Source organism: Stigmatopora argus, chromosome 3 (assembly GCF_051989625.1).
Source record: "Stigmatopora argus isolate UIUO_Sarg chromosome 3, RoL_Sarg_1.0, whole genome shotgun sequence".
In the NCBI taxonomy this organism is placed as follows: Eukaryota; Metazoa; Chordata; class Actinopteri; order Syngnathiformes; family Syngnathidae; genus Stigmatopora; species Stigmatopora argus.
Window position 1 is genome coordinate 11683934 of NC_135389.1, and position 27471 is coordinate 11711404.

At 38.6% G+C, this 27471-nt stretch overlaps 1 protein-coding gene across 1 annotated transcript; it reads right to left on the reverse strand.

Moving 5' to 3' along the window:
* Positions 1–885: 885 nt before the first annotated feature.
* On the reverse strand, positions 886–16564 carry LOC144071063 (DNA topoisomerase I, mitochondrial). The gene is made up of 20 exons (XM_077595807.1): positions 16397–16564; positions 16107–16223; positions 15015–15063; positions 14529–14575; positions 12550–12648; positions 11762–11840; positions 11535–11662; positions 11286–11401; positions 10288–10409; positions 8654–8776; positions 8222–8409; positions 7748–7892; positions 7276–7419; positions 6720–6905; positions 6035–6103; positions 3606–3720; positions 2542–2672; positions 2176–2276; positions 1835–1981; positions 886–1184 (listed from the first exon to the last, which is right to left on the reverse strand). The coding sequence occupies exons 2-20, from the start codon at positions 16208–16210 to the stop codon at positions 1082–1084; spliced, it is 2196 nt and encodes a 731-aa protein (XP_077451933.1). The 5' UTR covers positions 16211–16223; positions 16397–16564; the 3' UTR covers positions 886–1081.
* Between the last annotated feature and the right edge of the window lie 10907 nt (positions 16565–27471).

The following is a 27471-nucleotide window of genomic DNA, read 5'->3' on the forward strand; positions in this document are numbered from 1 at the left end:
TTGTGTTCCCAACAGGTCCCAAGACACAGCCTAATCCTCTATGTACTGGAGCAGAGGAATTCCTTAAAATCGCAGTGACTCGTGTAAAGTTTTTTTTTATTATTATTATTATTATACGATTGCCTAATGTGACTTATGGTTATGTATTGATTTTAAGACAAGTGGAACATTATTTGTAAGATAGAATACTAGTTTGTTTTGCCCGTTAGAACACTAGTTTGTTTTGCCCGTTAGAACTGTAGTTGAAAGAATACAAGCTCATGGGTAATTGGGATGTTGTTCAGTAATATAGTACTAGTCTTGTGAAATGCAATGCTGGTGCCACTGGGTTCATCTCATTTTTCTTAACAGGCAGAATTTGTAGAGCCTTTATAAAATAGTCAAACTGGATGCTTTTCTGAGCGTCTGAAACTTACATTCAGGTTTGAGGATATTAGACTGTGCATGCACTGGATGGATGATCATAATTGGAATACGACATTGTCATTTTTATTTCAATTTATGTACCCAATCTTTCCCTCAGGTTCTCCAGTAGAAGGCATTGACAGGACCTAGGAATTTGAAATTATCAAAATGAGATGAGCCCACTGTTGCCCACCCTATCATGACTGGTCACTGTTTAGAGTCCAAAGACAGTATATGATGCCTACATTGTTTGACAGGCACTGTTCATAAACCCTGAGATGCATTCCCTCTTAATAGATTTTCTTCTATTAAATATTTAATAAATTGCTGTTGAATTACCTGTTATATATTTGGCAGGAGGTGCTTTTTGTAAACCATTTTACACTAGAATATTAATTGCATGGTACATGTTCACTCTGTACAGTAAAGTTACTGCAATTCAAATAAAGTGGGTGTTTTGCTGGAATACATTTGAGATAATGCATTTTAGAAACCTTTAATAAAAAAAAGGACATGCAACAGTAGTGCTTATAGATATTAAGTATACAAAGAAAATGAAAATGACACATCAATGAACAGACCTTGTTCGTGTCAGAACATTACACAAGAAGCAACAATAGAATGAGAACATCTTACTGAATTTAACAGCAGAAAGACCTTGAATCCCTAACAGCAATTAGAATTCAAAGTCTATTTCCGTCATGTCGATGGCCCAAGCAAACTTATCTCTTTGGGACTTATTGAAGATCTTTTCAATAGGGACCCCCATTCTCTTGCACCTGAAATAAAACATTTCTTTGTTCAGTTTAGCATCAAGTGCTTAGGAGAACATAGTTGTATTATAATGAATACATTTACAAGGATTATCAAATTTGGGTCTTTAAATTAGATCAGAAAACTGGATAATTTGGAGAAACTAAAACAAGTGATTTGCATCTTACTAAAGGCTGAATTACAATGTGCATGGCTGCTCTCTGCCAGTGAATGGCAACCATGATCAATATAACTAGTTATACAGACCACGTTTTCATTGCATCTCTGTTGTGTCACTACTCCAGTGGGCAGAAGATTAACAAGGCTTCTATTATTGCTGGATGTCACACGCTAAACGCAAGAGTCTGGTGAGCAGCACTCAAAATTCTCTAGCTATTGAATAACATATATATAATTGATTTTCAGAAGGAAACTAAGTCGATACATTGGATAGTCAGGGCAGAGTTCAACTCAAGATTTAAAAGCATTTCTACATTCATAAGTCTATGGATGATGGAATGTTTTTAATGTGCCCATTTCTTGGATCCCACAATGAAATAAACAACATAATAATGTTGTTTAAGATAACAAAAAATGAGGACCTAAAAAATTCATTAAGAGACCGACAAATTGAGACCTACTTTTCTACCTATAAGTGTTTGACTCATGGACTCACCAAGCAATACTGATGCGTGGATCAAGATAATTAAGCTTGGAGGTCCCCAGTGCAATCTTCTTGTTTTCCTCTTTATCAGTAGCCTGAACCTCCAGTTTGAGAAGACCATCCATACAGCGCTTCACAGCTGCTTCCTTCTTCAGCAGGCTTTGTATCCAAAATTGCAAACAATTCACAAAAATATATTAGGAAGCATTTTTAGCAGCTACAATATTTGAGTTCCCCCCCCCAATGGCATGATTATTATACAGTTTATTAACAATGAAACAGTTTTGTGGAAGGTAGGCCAATGTGCATATTGAGAGCTTCATTCCTAAATTATTCTCATGTGCAATACTCACGCCTGGCTCTTGGAGTCCGAGCTGCCTTTGGCCTTGGCATCCTTCTTAACTTGTTTAAGCTCTTTCTTGGCATCAGCCAGCTGCTCTTTTTTGGCATCAATCTGAATTAATCAGATGAATAAAGTTGTAACTTGCGATACACAAGGTGGGTCAGAAAAGTTTCAAGACTGGAGGCACAAAATAAAAAAATCAAATTCAAACTACCAATTACATTCCCTGGATTCTAACAAATATGCAGTGAATTGGGAAAAAATGCCAGTCATAAAATGGAAATATTGCAAATGACATTGACATGTCACAAGGGAATGCAACACACAAGCTGACACCAATCCCAAGCCCCCCCAAAACACTGGCCACACATCATACCTTGGCCTGTAGGTTCACCATAGACTGCTCAAAGGTCTTTGGCGGCGCCCGTTGATGGTTGCAGAGAATTGCAACCGCTCGGTTCGCTCTGTTGTAGGACAGCAGCTTCTCGACTTCAGTTTCCATTAATTCTTTGGAGATTGCCCCAAAAAAAAAATCGCATTTTAACAATTATACCTGACTGTCAAACAGTGCCGTCTGATCAGAAGAGTGCTTGTTTGTCTGTCTGCAAATACCTAAGAAGCATACACCATTACAAAGCACTATACTTTAATCTATATAGCGCAAAGGTCTGCACATATTTGACTGAGCTAAAAAGATGTCTACCACATATTTAAGAGTATATAAGATAAGCAAAAAAAACCATAAAACACTTTCTTTTTTAGTTCATACTTTACAGCATTATCCTAACTAAACCTCACATTTGGCAAAGAAATCTCTCAATGACAGAGGTCAAATTTTATCTTAAGTTCCTACCCAGGTTTGTGGCACACAGCAATGGGGATTTTGGCCCAATTTATTTTCTCTTAACCACTACGAGTTTCACTTCGCTTCGGCCTCGCCCTTCATTTTAGTGACCCTAACCCCTAAACCCCGACCACTGACATGCCATGAGGCAAGATATTGCATTGAGGACCAATCCAAAGGAAGAGGCAGTTATTTTGAAATCTTTCTATTTTGTTCTACGCATCATTCGTTCGTTATTTCAAGCCACACACCATGCCCAGATACTAGAACGCGACAACCCTCCCAAGACCTCGGAAAGGTAAAGATACCCCTGAATTCATACGGCTGCTGTATGGTGAATTGCAAAGGTCAAGTCATATCAGATTAGATGAAGGCAAGAAATTTTTATCGTAAATGTGAAGGGTTCAGACGTAAGCATTATTAATAAAAAATATATAACACTGACTGCAATTCTCAGTAAACTTGTCTGTCACACCTGAACTCAATCTGTGCACAAAATGGGATTTAATAAGCTACATAATTTTGGACTATTAAGAAACAAGGCTGCTGATACGTAGAGATAAATTTAAAAAAAAAGGTTTGTAATCTGTAATTACCACTTGTGAGTTCTTTAAGTTGCTGCTGCAAAGTGATGGAGGCATTGAAAGTCCTGAAAACCTTTGCAGTCAGACCTGGCATAAGAGAACTCAGATGCTTGTTCAGCTTCGAGGTCTGTCAGGGAATAGGACAACACTTTCAAAGATCAACAGTACCATTGTACAAGAACAAGACACATTTAGTCAATACATTTACAAATGAAAGAGCTGTTTGTTATACCACCCACTAGGTGGCAATGTGGTATTTAGAAACCTCATCATTTGCAGTCATACTTTTCCATTAAAAAAGTACAAGGCATTAAGTCATGTCACTCTGTGGGTATCATAACAAGTTTGAGGGGTTATAGGCAGCAGTCATCCATTGGCTGGAGTTTCAACACCACAGCAGGGATGAAAGGCTGCATTGCCCCTGTGCTAGTACTTGCTTGTGGGTCATTATAGGTCTGGCAAAAGAATAAATTATTCAGATTCAGATCGCAATAATGATGAACTCCAGTTAATTCAAAGCGTGGCTAGGACCCAGCTGTCTAAGGCCAAATATTTGCATTCATTGGATCCTATTAAATGGAGAACATGTGGTTGGACATGTAAACATTCATGTGCGTTCACACGAAAAAGGAAACCCACACACAGATACTAAAGCTCGTACGCTGCTAATAAGCGACCAAGTTGCCCATGCTAATGAAGGCGTATGAGAGGCTGAGGAGTGGGCACGATTGCCCTCACAACTCCTTGGATGCACAAATGTGCATTTAGCCAGATCATTTCCTGAATCCTTACTCAACCTCATCATTACTGTTGTTCTAAATTTCCAACTTCAGATAATCAACTGCCTGCTGGCAATTCCATTTTAATTGCAAATGATGTCAGAAACAATACGCTATTTTAACCTTGTTTTCAACTTTGATAACGGATTACCCCCGTAGCCCCCCACCCTCAAGCAGGAGGTTCAATTATAGGTCTAAGCAGACAATATCATTGACTAAGTATTCACTGTGTTTGACTCTGCACATCAATTTGAGCTTATGCAACTATACCTGGGCTGATTCTGATTGGGTACCTCTATGGATGTCAAAGCATTTTGCAACCATTTGTTGGCGGCACGTCCACTAAGATTGACGGCAATAGTACTTATCCATACCTGTCAACCTCTGCCGATAACTGCCCTTATAAATGGTTATGATTCCCCTTACAAACCCCCCCAAAAACTTACAAACACCGTACGAGTCGTACGGTGTTTGTAAGGTTTTTTGACAGGTATGCTTATCACAATGAAATAAAAACCATAAGGTGGAATTTGTTCCTGTTTATTTCACATATGAAATCACTAAATGCCTTTGTTATTTTATGATAGTAAATATGAAACATGGAAAGGTCTAATCAAGGGCTACATTTGATACTTTCAGGCATTTGAGCATAACCTCCATTTATCAACCCCAATCTAGTCACTATCTCAGAGTTATCAGTCCCCAATCAGATTTCAGGCCTTTGACATCCCTCTGCTGTTTTCTTTTCAAGTCTAGCCATCAACTACCATTTCTTATCCCACATTCCTCTCAACACACTCTTTCCGCTTTTCCTCGCCTGGTCTTTTTGCGTGTCAATCAGATCCGCCCAAAGCAGCCATTACCATGCCACCTTCAACATAACCTGACATTTTCTGACAAGCCAGCAGCTACACAGAAGCAGCAGCGTACTTTTGACTTCAATTCCCCTTCCTCTAATCTTTTCTCAAGCAGACAACTCTTGTGCCTTATGAAAATTATTTCCTTTAAGATTCATTTAACCATTTTGCTACAAAATGTCAATTCAACTTCTCTCACCTGGAGCTGACTTGTGCTAAAGAAACAAAGCGCTCCTAAGCAGTCAAAGCACTTAAAACAGGGTCACCTGTCTGTGGCTTGACAGCAGTACTGGACTGCAAGATGTGAATAAGAGCTTCCTGCTTTCACAGTGAAGAGACAATCAGTTAGCCTGGGTTAGTTTTTCACATGACAAATAACAACCTTCCGAGAAGTGCTGCATCCTGGGGATGGAATAACCACAGAAATCTGTTTCCTGCAGCTCACAGATTAAGATTAAAAAAGACCCCTTTTTTATGAGAAGCAATCCATCCACCTGAAATGCTCACTATCAAGGGGTTTCAATTATTTGTTTGTTTTATCTGCCAGTATTTAAGATCCCTCTTGCCAAAGCTAGACTTCTTTCTACCTTTCTTGTTGTCTGAACTAACTGGTTAATTAGTAATTATGAAATCTACACCTCACATTAAATCTAAGACCCCATTTGTTTTGAGGTCAACAACGCAATCACTCATATTCAGTCTACCACTATTATCATCATTAACACAGTTCCTAAAAACATGAATTACATGAACAAAATATTGATTTTAAAAAAAAGGTACTAAAAGAGGCTATCAAGATACTCACATTGAGACGATCAAAGAGCTCATCCGGAGGTTCCTTATTTTGCATGAAACGTTCAAGATTCTTAAACACCTGGTAAAACAAATACATTTCTACAAATTTGGTTAGGACAACAGTGGAAAAAAATCCTAAAATTTGGAGATGTGCCATCCAGATCTAAAAAAACAAAAACAAAAAACAGCAACCTGTGCTGGCCGCTCACAGGCTAGACATTATTCAATCTTCAGTGCCAAGTTTAGCTGGAGGTACAGTATATACTATCCAGTCCATTTCTTAGAAATAGAAATATTTAAATCAATATTATTTCTTTAGCATTTCCCCAACTGCCACATCTGTACCAATGCACTTTAGAAAAAAAACCACAAAAAACAAAAATATAACCATCAACTCACCACGCACTTTGGTGTTCATGACTTGTATGCCACAATGGGTTCTGAAGTTTGACATTGGGGCCAGACCAGGAAGAAATTGGATGTAGTATTTAATATAAAGCAATTAGTAGGTGTTTCAGTAGAAACTGTTGTTGACCCCCCTACCCCCTTTTTTGCCAGTGCATTAAATTTAAGTGTAAGATTAGTTGTGGCAATTCTCAAGAAAGATCTAAGGTGTTGGTCAGTGGTGGTTCAATTGGCATAAAACGGAGATGAAAAAATTTGAAGAATTTGTGTAAAGACCATTGTTCTTTTACCTTACTGGTGACGGGAACCTTGTTGTAGTAACGAATGGAATCTTTACCCAGGAAATCAAATTCCACAACAAACTCTTTGCCATCCAGCTTCTTGTGGAGTGTGATGTGCTCAACGCGTAGAGAACAACAGCCCACTGTGTCTGCAGTCTCTCCTTCCTCCTTTTCATTACCAGCTCTCAGCGCCAGCTTTTTCGGGTCAGAAAATGAAGAGATCAATATAAAAACAACAGGCATGCTTTCATTAAACAATCCAATTGAATATTGCTATTATAAGAGATGAGTCAAGAGAAATGAAAACATTGCTACCATTTTAATCTATATACCAATACACTCTTAACCTGCAGAGTCCAGCATTTTGTGATTTGTCTTGTTATGTGAGAAGGCACTCAAGGTTATCAACACCGAGGGTATGGATTCTTCAGTATGCTCACTTGTGTTTGCATTAGACTTGAGCGGTAAGAAGGATGTTTGTGACTGTTTTATTTTGATAGTGTGCAGTAACGGAGAACTCCGTATTTACGTTATTTGGTTCATATACTGAAGCTACAAATCACACCTTATCTATGAAGTAAACAGCCACAGCTCTCTGTCGAATAAACATTTCTCTGGACTTCATGTCAGCAATGTATTGCTTACGGATGTCGTCCACATGCATTTTAAGTTTGCGAGCAACCTCATATTTCTCCCAGTCCTTTTCACCCTTCAATCAAAAAAGATTTAAGAAGTAATGGAAAGTCAATCAGAGGATATCAGAAAGCATATACAAATACAAACAAGAAAAAGTAGCACTGTCAAAAATAATAATGCAAACAGCTCATTCTTTATATATATATATATATATATATATATATATATATATATATATATATATATATATATATATATATATATATATATATATATATATATATATATATATATATATATATATATATATATATATAAATATAAAGAATGCGTGAGAAATCTAAATAACAGAATGCCTGGCATTTATGTTTGTTAAAGAAAAAACAAAGAAAAAAACTAACTTTGAGTTTGGAGTTGGCATTAAGCATGACATATTTAATGTTCCCCTGGACGTTTTCTGTCCAACAGGCAAGCCACGTCACACTGTTGTCATGTCGAACTTCCTTCCAACGATGACCGGGAGGAGGCACAGGGATGCAGGATTCTCTGTGGCCCAGGATGAAAGAATAAATTGTCGAGTACTGCAATCTACTGCAATCATTCTCATTGTATACCCTTTTTGAATCTGACAGAAATTCCATTCTACACCTATGACCTGTATTATGGTTCTATTCTATTGTTAGGCTTGCACAAGAACTTTTTTTCTTTGTATAGGGAGGGGCAGAACTAGGCCAAGGCTAACCCATCGTGATTAACAATATTACATTTATCAACTTTGGCACACACTAAAATTACTACCAGTATTTCATCATGTCAACCTTCACATTTCGTCACATCAATGTCACACGTATGGATAGACATTGCTTCAATCTCACTGGCTGCAGTTGATGGTGACATCTTCAGGTTGGATCCTTTTCTTCAGCATGCCTTGTTTGGGATGTTCCCCTCTACCTCTGAAAAGCCCTGGAGGCTCAATCCTGAAGTTGCCAATACGTTCTCTGTGCTTGTCTAGCATACAGAAGCCAAATTCGTCCACAATTTTCTGATTAGCTTCTTTAAGAATCTAAAAACAGATTTAAAAAAGACCAAATAAGCATGAATTTCTGTACATACGTGCATTCCTTCAGTTCAAGGTGGTCTCATTCATGGCGACCTAACCAGAACAAACTAGTGCACAACTCCAAATGTATCGTATTTTATCTCCAATTAATGCTTTGCAAAACACAGCCATTTAATGGAGTACAGTCTATTAATTTTGACATGTAACACATCACATCATTATAATAAGATTTGGATTGTGACCTCACCACTTTGCCCTCTTTGCTTAAGTTTCTCCTTTCTTCTACCTTGGCTTTATGCATTGAATGAATCTCTCCAAAATCACATTTGTCAAGATCTTGAATCAACAATCTCTCCTCATGTGTCATCTCCTGTGAAAGGTAAAAGGGTAGTTGGGTTTTAAAAAAAATCTGTATCATTTCAAAAGCCAGTGTATTCGAAATCTGTTTTTAGATCCTTCTTAGATCTGTGACAATGTAAAGTGACTGATACGAAAGAAAAGGCAATATGGGATTTCTGCACTTTTGGGAGTGCAACTGCGCTTTAAATGTTCAACTTTCTGAAGTTAATGCTCAAATGCTTCCCCACTTCAAAGGAGAGGGATAACAGGGCATGAATAGAGGGTTGCTTTTGATGGACACTTTATGGATCGTCTTAGATGTTGCTGGTGGAAAGTAAAATGTCATGACCACATGTGAGGCTTTTATGATCTTCAAACTGTAAAAAAATCCAGGAGAATGACCGAAACAAATATTTCATAAAATATTAGACAAATTATACGTAAATGGCCATAATCAATATGTATAAACATGAGAATCATTGATGAACGTTGTATCGTCGGACGAACAGAATTAAAATTGTTAGATGAAATTTAGTTTTTTTTTTTAATCTCATAACATTTTTCAAATCTACACTATTTCAAAATGCAAAACCTGAATAAGTGTAACACACAACAATGTACACTTGCGAAACATTTTCTGCACGGACATCTAGTCAGTCACCGTATCTAAGCATGACTGACAAACGACAGAGGTTTGGCATTGAGGGCAGTGGAGCGAGAAGACTTTTTTGCCGTCTCTAATATAACAGTTTAATTGGATTTGTTCTTATGCAAAGAAGCTACTTGTATGGATTAGCATAGAAGTACATTCACACAAATCATATTTTAAAGTGCATTGAGCACTAAGCAGTACAAAATTAATTCCGCATGATACGCCCCCAGGCTTGGCGCATCGTTTACCCTGCACAATAGACTCCCTGAATGACACCAACGTCAGTTATAGTACTTTTATTAATATTAATCAAATATTAAAGTAAAGCAAAACATTTTACACAAACCTCGAAACCTAGCAAGAAACCAAAGGAAGTTTTTTTTTTTTAAATCATCCAAGAGCTAAAAAGCAGTTACAGAATGAATTCAGGAAAATAAGTGTATTTGGACACTGTGCGCTCAACTTTTCCTTTGTTTTTTGTTACTGCTAAAGGGAGCAACCTCTAATGTTGGGAAAGTTGTCAAGCAAACGCTATTTATACAGTGGTACCTCTACTTACGAGTGATTCAACATACGAACCTTTCAGGTTATGAAACTCTTCGATGTGCAAATAAATAAAAATAGATACGATAATTTCTCCAAGTTCCGAAACCTCAAGAGGTATAACACATAAATATAACAAGGAAATGCTGCAGCGCTTGCCGTAGACATCACTTTCTGCAAGGCATATTCACTAGTTGCACTGCTACTTTCAGCAACACGCACGCAGAGCGAAAGTGAAAGAAATGAGTGAGAGTGTGAGAGACAGAATACTGTAGAGTACGTTGTCTATGTCAGAGCTGTTCATGTAGCAAAAGAGCCTTAATTTTTAATCACCCAATTCCATTTACCTTATGCCAGTCCATAAAGAAATTGTCCCGAAAAATCTTTTTAGTGGTGTATTCATGATCTAACATCTGAGCAAAGAACACAGCCACCTCCTCAGCTGCCAGGCTCAGCTTCACTGGCTTACCTGTGTAGAAATACAAAAAACACTTTGTTGGGACAACGTGTTAGCAACATAAGGTGATGGATTCTCATAAATAACACTTTTACAGTTAATAACAACCATACAACCAAGGTGTTTAATTCACTAATACAAATCACTCCTAATGCAAGTGACATGGTAGAATTAGGATTCAAATTCATAATAAAACTCCAACATCTTTGGACTTCTACCAGACTATAGACAAGGTTTCTGGGACTGACAGATCCATATATTTGAAACACAGACAAGAAAATGTGCTCAAGGCAAATGCAGGTTAAACAATATCCTTATGCAGCAAACCTATGACTCCTGCAAAATAAATTAATAAACTATAGTTCAGGCAGCACGGTCATTGTGTGTTTAGCACATCCACCTCAAAGTTCTGAGTTCTGTGGGTTCCAACATTCCCATCCATGTTCTCCCCGGGAGTGTGGATTTTATCTGGGTACTACGGGTTTCTTCCACATACCAAAATCATGCATGGGAGGCTCTTTGAACACTCATAATAATAGATTTAATGCATATTCAGGATCATTTACACACTTGGTAACCCTGTTGTCAAACCACACCAGTGATTCTCAAACTACCCAACTAAACTAGTGTCTCAAAATAAAAAAATGATTCGAACATTTTTGGCAAAATGGGATTTCCACCTGCCCTGCAAAAATCATTTTCATTGTATCACAGATTTGAGTATGAATGCAGATGACTGAAACATTCTGTGTACTTTTATCAGACAAAACAATTGCAAATCAACATTTAATGACTCTGTTTTGACTTGCAATTGTGCGATTGCTTTTTGGAGAGTAAACAAATTTCAGCATCATTAAAATGTTTGCACATTGTGATGGAGAGACTTACCTTGGTAGAAAAAGTGAACGTCGTCCGGTAGGGGCTGGTAGTTAGGTGGAAAATAGGGTCCTTTGTGTTCCAGAAACCTCCATTTTACCCCATCTTCATACTTCTCTTCTTCCCACCTGATGGATGTAAAATATGAGGGTATACTTGACAATGGTAATAGGCAATCCAGTGAGTGTTTGTGTGTGCGCGTCTGTATGTGTATAACATGGGGCCGGGTTGAATAAAAGTTGAGAGGAGCCATCTTCAAACCATCGCCAGCGATTCTGCTCCTCCTCTTCCTTCAGTTTGATCTTCAATTCTTTTGCTTCCCTAATCTCCTCTTTTGTCTTCCTAGCAGATTTGGAGACCGGCCGCTTTCTTTCCTCTGGCTTCACACCCTGTGTAGAGGAAAATACCTCAGACATGAATAAAAAATGCCCTCAGCATTGACACTTTTTATGACTGAAGGTGACAGATAGGTGGACAGACAGATTTACCTTATCAGGTAGCTTCTTAGCTTTCTTTTTCAACGGTTCTCCATCCTTTTCTTCTTCTACTGAATGTTTTTTGTTTTTGCTGTCGTAACAAGTAGATTGTTAATACTCTTATGAGGTAACTTTATTCAGCAGATATTAGGACATTCATTTCAGTTGTGGACGTGCAGTGCTTACTGAATTAAATCAAATAATATTCATTACATATATAATTTGGCTTGCTGAAATGGTATAATTCTCTTATTAAACATTCTTGCTGTAAACTTTCATTCCAAAGACACAACTGATTCAGCTACACTTAATACATTGCATCACTCCCAAAAAAACTTTCCTACATTTGCAAAACCCCATTTACATAGTTTAGTTTATCAACAAAAAGTGAAAATGCTGCTACTCAGTTTGAAATAAATTAATTATCAAAGACAAAGCTCTGTTACACCTCTAACCATTCCAATCATTTTTTTGCTTTATGGACTTACAATTTTAGTAGAAGTGATCAGTCTTAGACTACCGGATGTTAAATTCGACTCCTAAAGATGCATTTGTCAAAACATAAAATAAAAACATTCTATTTTTTTAAAACTATCTGCATGTTGAGCAGAGTTATTTTATTTTTTAACACTATTGAATTATTGAATACAAACGACCATGGAAGATCATTACAAAGCATTTTGATCAAATTAAAGTCCAGACATGGCCATTTCAGTGATTGGTATCTCTGCAAGGTCTCTACGTAAATACCTAGGTGTGTAAGGCAACAACGCAGCTAAGAATGCCAAACATTGACTTACTTTAGTCTGCGACTGGAGGGAACTTCGAAAGACTCCTCTTTGATTCTCTTTCTTTTTCCCTCGTTTTTCTTTGTGGTGAAGTCACTGTAGTCACCCTCTCTATTACACATAAATGAGACCGAAGTCCCTATAATATTAGGTCAGATAGTGTCTGTCGTTGAGTTGAGGATTGCTTGAGACAATGACGTTTTTACTTTATCATTCAAATTACTGTCATATATGGCATTTCAATAATGCGGGGCATTGTCAAGGGATTACATGTGCTTTCTGTCCTTTTTGTAAAACTTCTTCCAAAAGGCTCGTCTTAACAAGGGGTGTTTGGAGAAGGGGATTATATGAAAATAACTCCCCAAATTGGGTATGAACACAAAATTAAACCCAACCTTAAATTGGTAGTAAAGACACTTTCAAGTCTAAATAAAGATGAGTTCTGAAGATAGTGCATATTTGAAGATAACTGCTGAAATGTGAGATGTAGAAAGAATCAAACAAGTTAGGAGGAGAGGTATTAAATGCAAAACCCACATGCTTGCTGGGCATAAAAAGAATACAATTGACCCAATGCAAATTTGATATTCCCATTATTTGGCTAATACAGACCATTGAGAAAAAGCTCAAGAGCTATAAAAAGTTGCGTGACAGAAGAAAATAATAGTCAATATGAAATGTAGGTCTCTCACAGAAAGATCTATTGCAAACAACATAAGCTAACCCCCTGAATGAACTCCCTGAATTATACCTTAACCATTAAACAGAAACGGTATTGTGAGTACCTAGAATTTTTCTCCATAATTTTCTCCTTATTTTGCCTTTGAATGCCGCTTTTCATACGGTTGTATGGTAAACCACATTCAAGAAACAAGCCATTTACGAGACAGAAACACTGTCGTGAGACAGATTTGACACAGCCAGACTTGGTCCACCATATGCCCTCCTAGCAAACATCCTGTGGAGTGTCCAACTACTCATACCATGCAGTCGTATTTATTACTTTGCTGAAAAGACAGCATCAATGCAGGGGATATTTATTTCAGTAAAAAGACTGGACTCTTCAATAATATGCATTGAATGCACTTTGTCCAAGTTATTTGGGCAATCAATTTTTTTTTTTTTCAAGATGGCACCGTCACGCGGAAGCCAGTGGCAGTAGCTCTGTCAACTCTTGTTTTCCGTGTTTTACAGCCCTTCTATCTTTTTTTAAATTACATTTTAAGATTTCTTAATACATTCCTTTTTACTTTACTTTTTAATTTTTATTTTAATGTTTTTACAACTTTCTTTGTTCTGTTAGCTTGGCTTCTTTCGGCTACTTTTTTGGAACCATTCAGCCATGCCTACGCTGTCAAACTCACAGCATGCAGTACGCAGCAGAAGCAGCAACACCTCGGTGTCGCCGGAGACTCAGAGCTGGACAAAAGTGCCAGGAGAAGAGGCAACGCTTCTGACCAACCATTCCATCATGGGATAAGATGGAAGAGCTGTCGGCGCTTACCAGCAACGGAGTCGAGGTGATCTACTCTGCTACTGTTGTGTTCAGCTCCAGACTACTGAGGAACTGTACGGATAAGCTTGGAAGAGTGACTCTGCATATTCTCTACCTCAGTCCCAGTCTGCAGAAGTTCCCCATCTTGTGGAAGACTTCCTGTGTGTGGTTCCAGTTTTTGTCCAACTTTACGTCTTTTTGAGTCCATATCCGTTTTAGCTATCGCAACCAAGATGGCACCGTTCAAGTGGCAGCCGGCGGCGGTAGCTCCGTCCACTCTTGCTCGTTTTGGGGTTTTGCTGCTTTTGTCTTAATGTTTTGATGATTCTCAATGATCCCATTTACTTTGATTTGCTTTGTACTTTGTGCTTTTGCTTTGTTGTTCTGTCTAATCACCCTCTTGCTACTGCCACAATGAAATTTCCCGAATACGGGATGAATAAAGTTATCCAATCCAAGTAGGAAGATATTCTGAGAATAACATTGTTTACTTTACCTGGAATTAAGAGATAATTCAATTTTCTCAGTCTTTGGTGCGTTAACCTGCAGATAGACATGGATCAAAGCTCAGTGAAATACATTCCATGATTATTGCATGATTTATGTTATACTAATAAATAAAATACAACACTATTCTAATCTAAAATTCCAGATCTCCCTATACCTGGTTACATGCAGAATGAATTGAAGAATACAACAAGAAAAACGTTTTAAATTTATTTTTAATTGCACTCCAATTTTACAGCTAAAATGTTTAGACAAAAAAAATGCTTTTTTGTTGAGGTATTGAATTGGGACTTGGACTTGGCGGATCTTCAAAATCAGGTGATTTGGATGCAAACATATTTGGTTGTGACATTTGCACAGTAGGGTAATATATGATTACGGTAAATGTTTTTATTAGCTTGACGAGAATAAGTTGCTTCCTAATAATGAAAATCCATCCCTGAATGTTACACATTAGAAAACAATTAACATTTACCTTCTTGATGTTTCCATTTCTTCTTGCTGATGATTTTGTTGATTTTGCACTAGAGATCACATGAAAAACAGAAAATATAGGAGTTGTGTGCATTACATAAAACAAAGACCGGTAACCTAAAACTTGTGATTAAAGATAGCTTGCTCTTTGTATAGAGGCTAGTTTTGTAGTCTTTTTATTATTTCTTCTTGTTATGAATTGATCATGATTATTTTATTTTTAAAGGACCCATAGTTAAGACTCATGTCTTGGTCTAGTTGGGATCGTAGTCAGACCACGAGCATGTCGTACCACGAGGTACCACTGTACAATTAGACTGAGGATATATAGGCATAAAATGGTAATGGTAAATGGACTTTCACTACAGCACTTTTCTACCATTAAGATGCTTTGATACCACCTCCACACTCTGGGGTTGGGTATTTTGCATAAAGATACCATACTTTGACAGGGTCACCAGAGCAGTTCATAAATCACACAACCTTTAGGTTGTAAGACAGCTTCTACCATGGACCCATGCTGACCTATTGACTTGTGATATAGGAGTTCATTTTTAATATTTAGAGCATTCAGGTCACCATTTTTTTCCTCATGTTTTTGCACAATTTACAAATTTTTTAACCACAGGTGAGTTTTTTTCCTATTTGGGAGAAACCCTTGACAGAACAAAAATGCTTTCACTCACAAACAACCAATAAAAGGGAAATACTTCGAACAATGAGACAAAGTAACCAAGTGGCAAAACTACCATCTAATTAGGATTTCAAGGACAGCTACCAGAATAATTGAATTAAATCTCACCTTCACTATGAAGTTATTGCTGCATCAAGGTCACAATACAAATTGGAATTTTCATTTTGAATTAACTGAACACTGTGCCATGTGGGCAGTCCCACAAATACGCTTCAGATATTCAAATTGTTCTGTTATTGCTTTTAAATTCTGATATTTTTGAGTTTTTAAATTGTTGTGATCTTTGAAATGCTGTTTTATTTAATATGTCATCGCAGATTTCACGATTCACAAGATAATTTTGGTTTAACTAAAAATAAATGTAAGTTTAATCCGAAAAATGAAACCAACTTTACTCACTTTTCACCTCCAGTGAAATCAACATCACAGGGTATTAGCGTTCTCACTTTAGTAACTTTATGCTTTCCATTTTTGTCCTCTTTGGGGGTGTTATCTTCTCGCATCTCTCACAAGATCCTTTAAGTGACACATAGGATGAAGAAAGAATTAGACAGTGTGAAGAATATTTTAGCATACGATCCCACCAATTATTAGCACTTTTGTTAGCCAAGTATTCATATCAAGCGTTCAATTTCATTCAGCTGCAGATCACCTTTAAATAAACCTTGTAAAGTTGGGGTTTTACTTACACAATCACCGTTTCGACCGGATGTATGCTAGAAATGGTTAGCGTTTTTTCCACACGTGACCGCAGAAGGTAAAACGGGACACTCTTTGTGGCTCGCTTCGGTTCTGGTAATTGGACAACGTGGAAGCAGATGCTACTGCCAGGTGAAACTGTGATTGGCTCAAGGATGCATTGGGTTGCCAGGTTGGACAAAATAACAGTTTAGATTTTTCCCGTAGTGCTGTAATAATTGTTCACATTTTAAATATGAGTGAATAAAATACAGTTTGTTAACTTGGACAGGCTAATGGCACCCGCATTTTTATATTATATATATATATATATATATATATATATATATATATATATATATATATATATATATATATATATATATATATATATATATATATATATATATATATATATATATATATATATATAGTGGCGGGCGGTGCATTTTCTGGTAGCGCCTTCAACGTATCAATCCAACCCTCAAAAACTATTTTATGGCTATAAAACCTCTACTGCAGCTACAGCTGCGACACATAAAAAATAATCAATAAATTAATGCACAAAAATGGGGTAAAATCCACTTCCTAGCAGCATTTCATGATTAAATACAAATACTGGAGCTTTTCAGACATTAAAACCAGGCCAGGGGGTGATTTTCCCGGGAAAAGACAGCGATGAACGTCAATGGCGTATGGGCAAACATTGCTCGAAAATGGGGTAAAATCCAGCCAAAAACAGCATTTATTGATTAAATACAAATACTGGAGCTTTTTAGACCTCAGAACCGGGCACCCGGAGTATCATTTCCCCGGTAAAAAGACAGCGACGGTTAAAAGCAACAGTCTAGTTTAATGCAGCAGAGCCCGCAAGAACTGATTGTGCAGGCTTTGAGGCAGATCTGATCTGGCAACGAATAATGGCTGAAATGTGATTGGTTAAATGCTTCAATATGAAAACACACATCTGGAAGCAGTGCAACCAGGGGGAAAAGCAATGAAAGGAAGCTAACAGACCATTTGGAATAATAAGTACGTATTGATGGACAAAATATAATATGATTCAGATATTTCTTAGGCCAGCAGAGAAGGCCTTGAAGGCCCTGACGGCCCACCACTGATTAAACTAGACTGTTGCTTTTAACCAATCAGATTTCGAGTTGGCAACCCCACAATGATTTTTCATAGGCGTTAGCATTTTGCTGGCTGGGACATGTCATTGCTTTCACAAATGATTGGCTAGTAGGCGGGCCAAAGCAGTACCGAGGCAGCCGAGATCGCAAACTCCACCCACTATGGCCGACAGAAGCAAAAACAAATAGATTCTGTTTGCTCACAAAGCTATTTTCTAGACGGACTTTTTCAGGAAAAAAATGGACATCATTAAGAAAGGGCGGTCAACTCCGAAGCTAGCAAGCCTGTTACAGCCGGGAAAATGGTGTGTGGGGCATTTTCAGCGCGCTAACTTAGCTCCACAAGCAAATAGTATATTGTTGTGTTGATTTAATGCCATTTTCAAAACGGTCTATGCCGGAAATATGACAGGACAGGCTCGACTTTCATCATTAGCTTCGGTGGCGATAGGAAAGAAGGAAGAAAGAAAGAAGGATGGATATTGTGTAAAAAGGATTTTTGGTGAGTAAAATTACAAATATGGCTATATTCCTAAATAATATTTCAATTGTGGGCCAAGTTCTGATATCTGAAAAGCTCCAATGTTTGTATTTAAGCTCCAGTGTTTGTATTTAATCACAAAATGCTGCTAGGAAGTGGATTTGACCCCAGTTAAATTTTTGGCGTTTCACCATTGACGTCCATCGCTGTCTTTTCCCGGGAAAAATCACCCCCCTGGTGTGGAGTATGAAATGTATTCGTATGCTTTTTATTAGTCAATAGGTTTATTTAGTTTAGTCACTAGAATAGAATTTTGCATGACCTAGCGGAAATTTCCGTCCGTGACACCTATGAGTTAGGGGCGCGTCATCTACCATGACACACCCATTTCTTTGTTCACATTTTCCCGCCTAAAGTTTGTACCTATGTCACATGACCTTTGTCAATAAAACTAGTCGACCTGTTGGGGGAGGCAGGGAGTTCAAACTAGTCAGGCTGGAGGATATATGCGCTCCTGGCGCTGGCTGCTCTGACTCCCTCCTTCAGCTGAAGCTAGATAAAACTCATCATGGCCGACTCTGTGTGCTTCCTCTAATTCGAAGTTATTGAATGTTTATCGATTAGATCCAACATTTTCTGGTGCCTTAGAAACCCGGGAGATTCATTTCTGAATTTTCGGACCGCGGTGGACTGAAGGCCGAGAATGACTGACGTCAGCTACTCTTACTTTGAAAGAGAGGGCATTTCGGTCGATCGCAGCCCGTTTGAAGAACGAACCCCCATCGGAAAGGAGGAGGCACAAGAGACGGTAAGGGGCTGTTTAAAATTAATATTTAGGACAAGGCTGGTGGAAATCCCGTTTTTCTAATCGTGAGAAAGTCGAAGAAAAACGCCTCATAAATAGGGGATAAATTGTGCATACTGTTGAGAAGTACGTATGTCGGAAAAAAGGAAAATAGATACGTAAGGTATGCAACGGACGTACATTTAGTCGGTCTGGCCAACTAAATGTCGATCCAAGAGGTGGGCTGGTGACGCGGCTTAACCTAGGGTGGGGGTTAAAGTCCCCCTAAGGTGGGGGTTAGAGTCCCCTTTGTTAAAAGGATTTTCGGAGATTGTTAAAAATAAACCTTCAAAAAATACTGCACCCGATGAGTAAGAAAGCGCTAGATTAAAAAGTATAGTACTACTATTATATAAACCAGAAGCGTTTGTTAAGAACCGGAAGTAGGCCGTGACGCACTTTAGGATGCGCTCGGTACGCGCCTGGTATGCGCTCGTGAATCGAGAGGATTGAAGAGAATAACGGTTAAAAAGACGGCGTAGACGGATAAATAGGATAATAAAAAATAAGTATTAAAGAGATAATAAATTAGATGGGACATCCCTAGAGAATCGCCGTAAAATATCGCCTTAAATGTATTAATAGTATCATGTGACCATTGTTTAAAAAAAACGTCCAAACAAAGGGACGTGAAGTAAGACGATGTGAAATTCATGCTGAGAGATTTTCCTGATCATTGAAGAATGAAACAAAAACATGGTTAACATGCTTGTGAAGATTCTGGACAGAAAGGATGAGGAGCTGCTTTAGGTGGTTGTCTTTCCTCAAGAAACTTTCTATCTTCATGGAGAACAAGAATGATATGTTTTTCACAAGTTCATGTACTAGTCACACATTTCAAGATTGGGGCCCTCCCTATGAACATCATGGAACATGAGCTCAAGAGGTACGACCTTTGGCAAGATGAGCTAAGAGGAAGGCCTATGAGGAATTCTCAGATAACCAAAATCTGAAGAAGGAACATGAGAATTCCCTTAAAAAGTCTGCCTGCTTTTGAATCTTGCTGAAGACACACAGAACAAAGGAAGAAAATGGCCGAAAAATGTGGGGCCAGGCAAGAAACCCACTTTACGGCCAGCCCCCCTTCACAGATGCGGACACCCCTCACCCGGCCAAGCACACCCGGTGCAAACAAAAGCTTACTGCTCTTTTCACACCCGGAGCCAGGAGAGAGGAACCACAGCACGCAAATGCCACTGCAGGTATGAACCTAAATCACTTGAGTCCGATTGTCTCCCCACAGAGGGGGAGATAGAGAAAGAGAGAGAGAGCCTAGCCCAAGGCCCCCTCCCCCTGCACAAAGAGAGTTTTAGAAACAGATAGAGAAAGAAAAAGACAGATAGAGAAAGAAAGAGAGAGACAGAGAAAGTTGACAGAAAGTTTTAGAGAGATGTAGAGAGAGAGAGAGAGATAGTTGACAGTGTTATGATATATTAGTGAAAAATTATGGGTCCTTTATTAAACACTGAAATCTATATTAGGAAATGCCTAGTGAAAGGTTATTTTCCCTAAAATTGTAATTGAGGTAACAATGAGCTACAGAAAATGGTTCTTATTTTAAACAAAAAATGCCTTCTTGGAGCGGATAGGAATTCAATAGGAATTCATAGCGCAATTTAGCTATCCTCATAGCTATTTTAGCAATATGAGAGTGATTTGCGATTTAGACTTAAGTATTAAGAATCATCCAAATTATTAATGATATCAAACATGAAGAGAACAATGCAGAAATGGCATTTATCCAAATTATTAGGTAAATTTAGATAGAATAATTAATTTAGGATAGGCATGATTTCACTGAGATGGAATAAACATCATGGAATACCGTCAGTGCACGTAGGGTATTTCATTGTTTGCCTATCAGCAGATGGAATATGCTTTGGCGTGGGTCATATTAATGACTATTAGAATATTAATGATATACGGATTGCATAAGCATTGAACAATTGATGTCAACCAAATGACATTAACCTATTTCTTTTGAGAATGATTAGGCTGACAAGACAGCAAAATGGAGGTAAGCTGCCAAAAAGCCCAGACGTGGGATGGCGCTCTTCACCAGTGATGAAAAAATTGCAGACCACTGATGTCTGAAAATGAGTGTGAGCATGAATGGTTGTTTGTTTGTCTTTTTGTGTTTTTGATTGGCCGACCACTGAGATATGATCAATCGGTTAGGTATCAAGGTGGAAAATGATTTAGCAAATTGGAATCGATTTCGGAATTTGCCAATAAGCCCGTTCCAGGGATGGCAACGACAAATTATGGAAAAATATTTCGTCCAAGGAATTTTTAATGAAAAAAGCAGCAGTACTCCAAATGTGAAAATTGATGTGGAGAAACAAATCTGCTATGCGAAATTTGGGAGCACTGGGAAAAACAAAAGTGCATGATATGAAATTCCAAAGTATTATAGTGATAATGGCATCCAAATTGTGTTAACAGAATAATTGACTGAATTGACAAAAGTTTCCATATTTCGTTATGAAATCAATGCGCCTACATAACGAGGTCAATCGGACAACAAAATATGGAAATCCAATTTAGTGGAATGTACCAAACGCCATTATTCACTACACGATTGGAGCCGGATGATGAGGCTAATCTGGGTATCTGCGTAAAAGGAAAAAACTTTAAAGAAACGCATTAATTTTGGGTTGGCAGAAGGAGACTGTGCTTCCCAACAGAAAACAGACTGGACCAACGGCGGTCCCGGGAGCCTGGGTGCTCAACACAAGTGTTCCTGACCAACCAGCAGACATGAAAATAGCTGAAAAGGAGGATGCGGATCCACCTTTGCACTGTAAGAAGGTTCTCTCAGTTGAAACGTATGAGGAGACAGGTAAGATAAACTTTTTGACGTGATCAAACGAAATGGCAAGCACTCCAATATTGATTGGAAAGATTATTGCTCGAGGAGCAATGCGATAAACCATGAGGAAAATTTTATATTGGTTTTATTGTCTCCATAAAAAAAGATGAAAGCGTTTCAATTGAGACCAAACCTTCTTACAGATTTTTAAAGTAAACAATTAGAAAGAAAATGGATAGAAATGTAACTAGATTTTAATTTTATGCCTGACTATTGAGAAATATTGATTGAGAAAGTTTTATAGGAGATGATTGGCAAACTCCAAAGACAATGGAATGTTACATTTGATAATAAGACTACTAGTTTGGGATATTTTGAATTTCAAACAACTGAGGTTAATATGCAACGCGATACACATTGTTAAATGAATTGGGACTTGTTTAGTATGCATTTTAAAAGTAATGGGCTTTAATTGCTCTAAAAGACAGTTATGCTAAAAATGTTGACCCTGACAAACAAGGGATGGTTACATTTTAGTGGGTTCAATTCTTTTCAGAATTATAAATGTGTGCATTTTGATTCTGGATATTAATTGATGTGAATGTAACTGTTGCAGAGAACTGGAAAGCTGTTTTCCTGAGGAGAAAGCAGCCTGGTTTGCTTTTTGTATTTTTCCTATTTTTGGTATGATTAGTTAATTTGTGTAATTGTAGGAAAGGAAAAAACAAATATAGTTCTTGATCTTAACAAGGAAGCAGTGATCAAAATAGAATATCAGCTAGCATATTTAATTTTGACTGATAAGGCATTTAGATTTTCACAAACATAGTGATGGAATAAGTAAGATTGTTGTGATTTTTGTTCATTGGGGTATTAAGCCCAACCTAATAGCTGTCTGCAGATGTTGAGTACGTGTTTGAAGACAGCGACAGAGTGCGGCAGCTGGGGAGGCAGCGCGGACACTTGCTGCACAGTATGCACAGCAACAAGGGCTGAGCCGATCTCAAGAACAGTCTGCAGACGACCTGTACACAGCTAAAGGCCTACAGTGCCTACCAAAAAATGTACTCCAAAATTGAGCCATGGACAATGTCTCAACAGGGGGGAGATATGATGGACATCGAAATACCTACTTTTAAAATTTTTGTAGGAACTGTTTAATTTGTTACAGATATAATGTGCAAGATGACCTCAGGCCCAAACGAGGCCAATGTCCAAAAGGGTGTGGGACTGGTAGAGCAAACAAATGGTACGATAAAACCAAGGCTTAAGAAAACCATGGAAGAGATAAAGAAGCCATGGCCAGAACGCCTAACACTGGTCAGAACATATATGAAGATAGTGCCAACTAGCTAGGGATTAACACCTTTTTGAGATAGTTCTTGGAAGACCATTCCAACTTCCTCTATGGGAAGGGGAACCATGACAAGAGACTAAGGGTGAGGCAGATCTACTTACAGAGTGGATGGTAAAATGTTTGGAGAAACTTGTCCAAAGAACATGTAAGCTGCCGTGATCCTTTTGTCTATCTTGCAGGAGGTGGTGAAGCCAGGTGACTGGATCCTGATCCGAGTCATAAAAAGGAAGTCCTGGTTCTCTCCACGATGGGAAGACCCATTCGTGGCCCAACTCACCAACCTCCACAGCAGCAAAGATCGCTGAAAAGTCAGTCGATTCAAGAACCTCAGGTCAAGGTAGTTCGAGACACAGGTGACTCTGAGTAGACTGTAAGTCGGACGGTGTCAAAACCCTTGTCCGTGAAAAACTCATCTGACGTCTACTCACCTGCCACGAGCACCCCTCACTTAACCTTGAGCTCCCATAGACTTTGCACCTCTACACAAAAGCCGCAGTGAAAGCTGTTGCCACCCACATCACAGTGACTGGACTGTCAGTGACTGGACTGTCAGTGACAGCCTGGGCGTGTCTGAACGCCCCGCCCACAGAGACTTGAGTTTGAAAACAAGATGGTGACATACTCCTATCACAGAGGAGAGTGAAGTGGTATGGAAAGAAGAGTCTGGAGAACTACTATGGAGAAGATGTGTGGTATAATTTCATGGTGTTCCAGAAGAAACTGATTGTTGCGAATGAAAGTTGTGTGTAGCCGTATACCCATTTCCACAGGTATCCTGACATCCTGAATTCACTGGGTCTAGACGCCACACTTAAATCTGCAGTGGTGCAGATGAGATGCATTCCTTTTAAGGGGAGTGAACATAACAGTAAGAGATCAAAATCAGTGCAAAATCAGTGCAATTCAAACCACGTGATGCAATCTGGGGTAGTGATGTTCCTGGTGACCATAAGTTGTGGTCCGCCCCCCAGAAAATCATACAGTTGCTACTTTCCCAACTTGGGGTGGATAAAGTTATGCTTCGTGTAAAGACATTGAACTGTTACATGAGTGTTTATTAACCAAACTGTCAAAGCCCTTAGGGATGTTGCGGGACGGAGGATGGAGGTGTGTGTGCCATGATGGGAGAACACTGCTGCACCTTCATCCCAGATGAAACCAGTCAATTCTGTTTAAATTTGCAACTCCCTCACTTACGATTTTGTTACTGTTCTGTATTTTTTTTCTATGTGTGTAATCCCCTGTATGAAAGTTATGATTCGAAACACTATCCAGCACACGCTGGTAGCTTACGTTGACATACAGTATCACCGCATGGCAGACCAAATTGGAGATTCTCGCACTCTTTCGAAGTGTGACGGGTCCCACGATGTCGAGTCGTCCGGGTAATTGTACTTGTCTTGACTTAAAAATTGTGTTCGCTCATTAAGAGGGACGCAAAGGAATTTTTCTCGAATGACGCTAAATACCTCGAGTTTTTCGCCTTTGCCTTGACAAGTGATTTTATTATGTTCCATACCCTGTTGAAAGTAACTGTTGATATTTGTATTCTAGAACCTGGATAGGAGGGATATAAATTGATGTCTAATGAAAATTCTTTCAAAGTAACTACAGGGGGGAAATGTGGAGTATGAAATGTATTCTTATGCTTTTTATTAGTCAATAGGTTTATTTAGTTTAGTCACTAGAATAGAATTTTGCATGACCTAGAGGAAATTTCCGTCCGTGACACCTATGAGTTAGGGGCGCATCATCTACCATGACACACCCATTTCTTTGTTCACATTTTCCCGCCTAAAGTTTGTACCTATGTCACATGACCTTTGTCAACAAAACTAGTCGACCTGTTGGGGGGAGGCAGGGAGTTCAAACTAGTCAGGCTGGAGGATAGATGCGCTCCTGGCGCTGGCTGCTCTGACTCCCTCCTTCAGCTGAAGCTAGATAAAACTCATCATGGCCGACTCTGTGTGCTTCCTCTAATTCGAAGTTATTGAATGTTTATCGATTAGATCCAACACCTGGCCTGGTTGTAATGTCTCAAAAGCTCCAGTATTTGTATTCAATCAATAAATGATGCTAGGAAGTGGATTTTACCTCATTTTAGTATTTTAGTGCATTTTTTGTCATTTCACGTTTGGACGTATCGACGTTCATCGCTGTCTTTTTACCGGGGAAATGATACTCCGGGCCCGGTTCTGATGTCTAAAAAGCTCCAGTATTTGTATTTAACCAATAAATGCTGTTTTCGGCTGGATTTTACCCCATTTTCGGGCAATGTTTGCCCGTACGCCATTGACGTTCATCGCTGTCTTTTCCCGGGAAAATCACCCCCTGGCCTGGTTTTAATGTCTGAAAAGCTCCAGTATTTGTATTTAATCATGAAATGCTGCTAGGAAGTGGATTTTACCCCATTTTTGTGCATTAATTTATTGATTATTTTTTTATGTGTCGCAGCTGTAGCTGCAGTAGAGGTTTTATAGCAATAAAATAGTTTTTGAGGGTTGGATTGATACGCTGAAGGCGCTACCAGAAAATGCACCGCCCGCCACTGATATATATATATATATCAGTGGCGGGCCGTCAGGGCCTTCAAGGCCTTCTCTGCTGGCCTAAGAAATATCTGAATCATATTATATTTTGTCCATCAATACGTACTTATTATTCCAAATGGTCTGTTAGCTTCCTTTCATTGCTTTTCCCCCTGGTTGCACTGCTTCCAGATGTGTGTTTTCATATTGAAGCATTTAACCAATTACATTTCAGCCATTATTTGTTGCCAGATCAGATCTGCCTCAAAGCCTTCACAATCAGTTCTTGCGGGTTCTGCTGCATTAAACTAGACTGTTGCTTTTAACCAATCAGATTTCGAGTTGGCAACCCCACAATGATTTTTCACAGGCGTTAGCATTTTGCTGGCTGGGACATGTCATTGCTTTCACAAACTATGATTGGCTAGTAGGCGGGCCAAAGCAGCCAGAGATCGCAAACTCCACCCACATGGCCGACAGTGGCAAAAACAAATGAATTCTGATATATTCAAATATCTGAATCATATATTATATTTTGTCCATCAATACTTATTAAATAATTCCAAATTGTCTATTAGCTTCCTTTCATTGCTTTTCCCCCTGGTTGCACTGCTTCCAGATGTGTTTTCATATTGAAGCATTTAACCAATCACATTTCAGCCATTATTTGTTGCCAAGGTCAGAAATCTGCCTCAAGGCCTTCACAATCAGTTCTGCGGGCTCTGCCGCTTTAAACAAGCGTCGATAAGACTGTTGCTTTAACCAATCAGATTTCGAGTTGGCAACACCACAATGCCTTGTCGCAGGCGTAGGGATACGTCATTGCCTTCTCGCAGGCGTAGGGATACATCACCGCTTTCACCAACTATGATTGGGTAGTGATTAGCCAGAGCTACCAAACTGTATTTGGAGCGAGCTGCACAAGCAAATATATTGTTGTGTTGGTTTAAAGCCATTTTCAAGACAGACTATGCCAGAAATACGACAGGACAGGCTCGACTTTAAGCATTAGCTTCGATGGCGATAGAAAAGAAGGAAGAAAGAAAGGAGGATGGATATTGTGTACAGTTAAAAATGATTTTTGGTGAGTAAAATATGGCTATATTCCTAAATAATATTTCCATTGTGGGCCAAGTTCTGATATCTGAAAAGCTCCAGTGTTTGTATTTAATCACTAAATTTTCTGATTTCTGTTTTTATATATATATACATATGTGGCTCCACTCTGTGATGTTGTTGAAAGAATCAAAGGACCACATCCAAAGATCATGTTGAAGCTTTGTCTGTGATGTAATGAGATGAAAGAGGAAATGCATTTTAACGATTAAAAACAGAAATCAAATCAAATCAAATCAAAAGCCTTTATTGTCATCATACACAGCTGCGTATAATGAAATTGGTGATGCTACTCCACAAAGTGTGTTTTCCCAGTACAGTGGTACCTCGACATACGATTGTAATCCGTTACGAGACTGAGATCGTATGACGAGGTTCTCGTAACTCGAGCGGACGTTTCCCATTGAAATGAATGGGAAAAAAAATAATTCGTTCCAGCCCTCTGAAAAAACACCAAAAACAGGATATTGGATTGGAAAAAAATGTTTTATTTCTTCAAATCCCCATCTATTAACAAAGTAACACATAACTAGTGGTTTAACTAGAAATAAAATGTGTTTAATCTAACTAAAATTGGGCGGATTTCGCCGAGGGGAGAGGGGCACAAAAGGGGCGGGGGGCTTCGTTTTTTTTTCCACACAACGCACTCGTAAACGGAACAAACACTCCACCCTCACGTTCGCTATCGATGGGCTGTTTGCTGTTGTACTATTCCCTTCAAAATATTCCGAAAATGATGCACACAAATGTCCTCACAATAGGATAACGCACGACCACTTGCCAACAAGCAGCAGTCTTTTATCAGCGATCGCTCC

Bases quoted from the DNA above. Each gene is read 5' to 3' on its own strand.
- LOC144071063 (XM_077595807.1), bottom strand. From the start codon at position 16,210: ATGCGAGAAGATAACACCCCCAAAGAGGACAAAAATGGAAAGCATAAA. The intron at 12,649-14,528 runs GTAAAGTAAACA...TATGTGTAATAG, and splicing joins GAATTATCTCTTAATTCCAG to AGAGGGTGACTACAGTGACT. The intron at 1,185-1,834 runs GTGAGTCCATGA...GTTTTATTTCAG, and splicing joins CCACGCATCAGTATTGCTTG to GTGCAAGAGAATGGGGGTCC.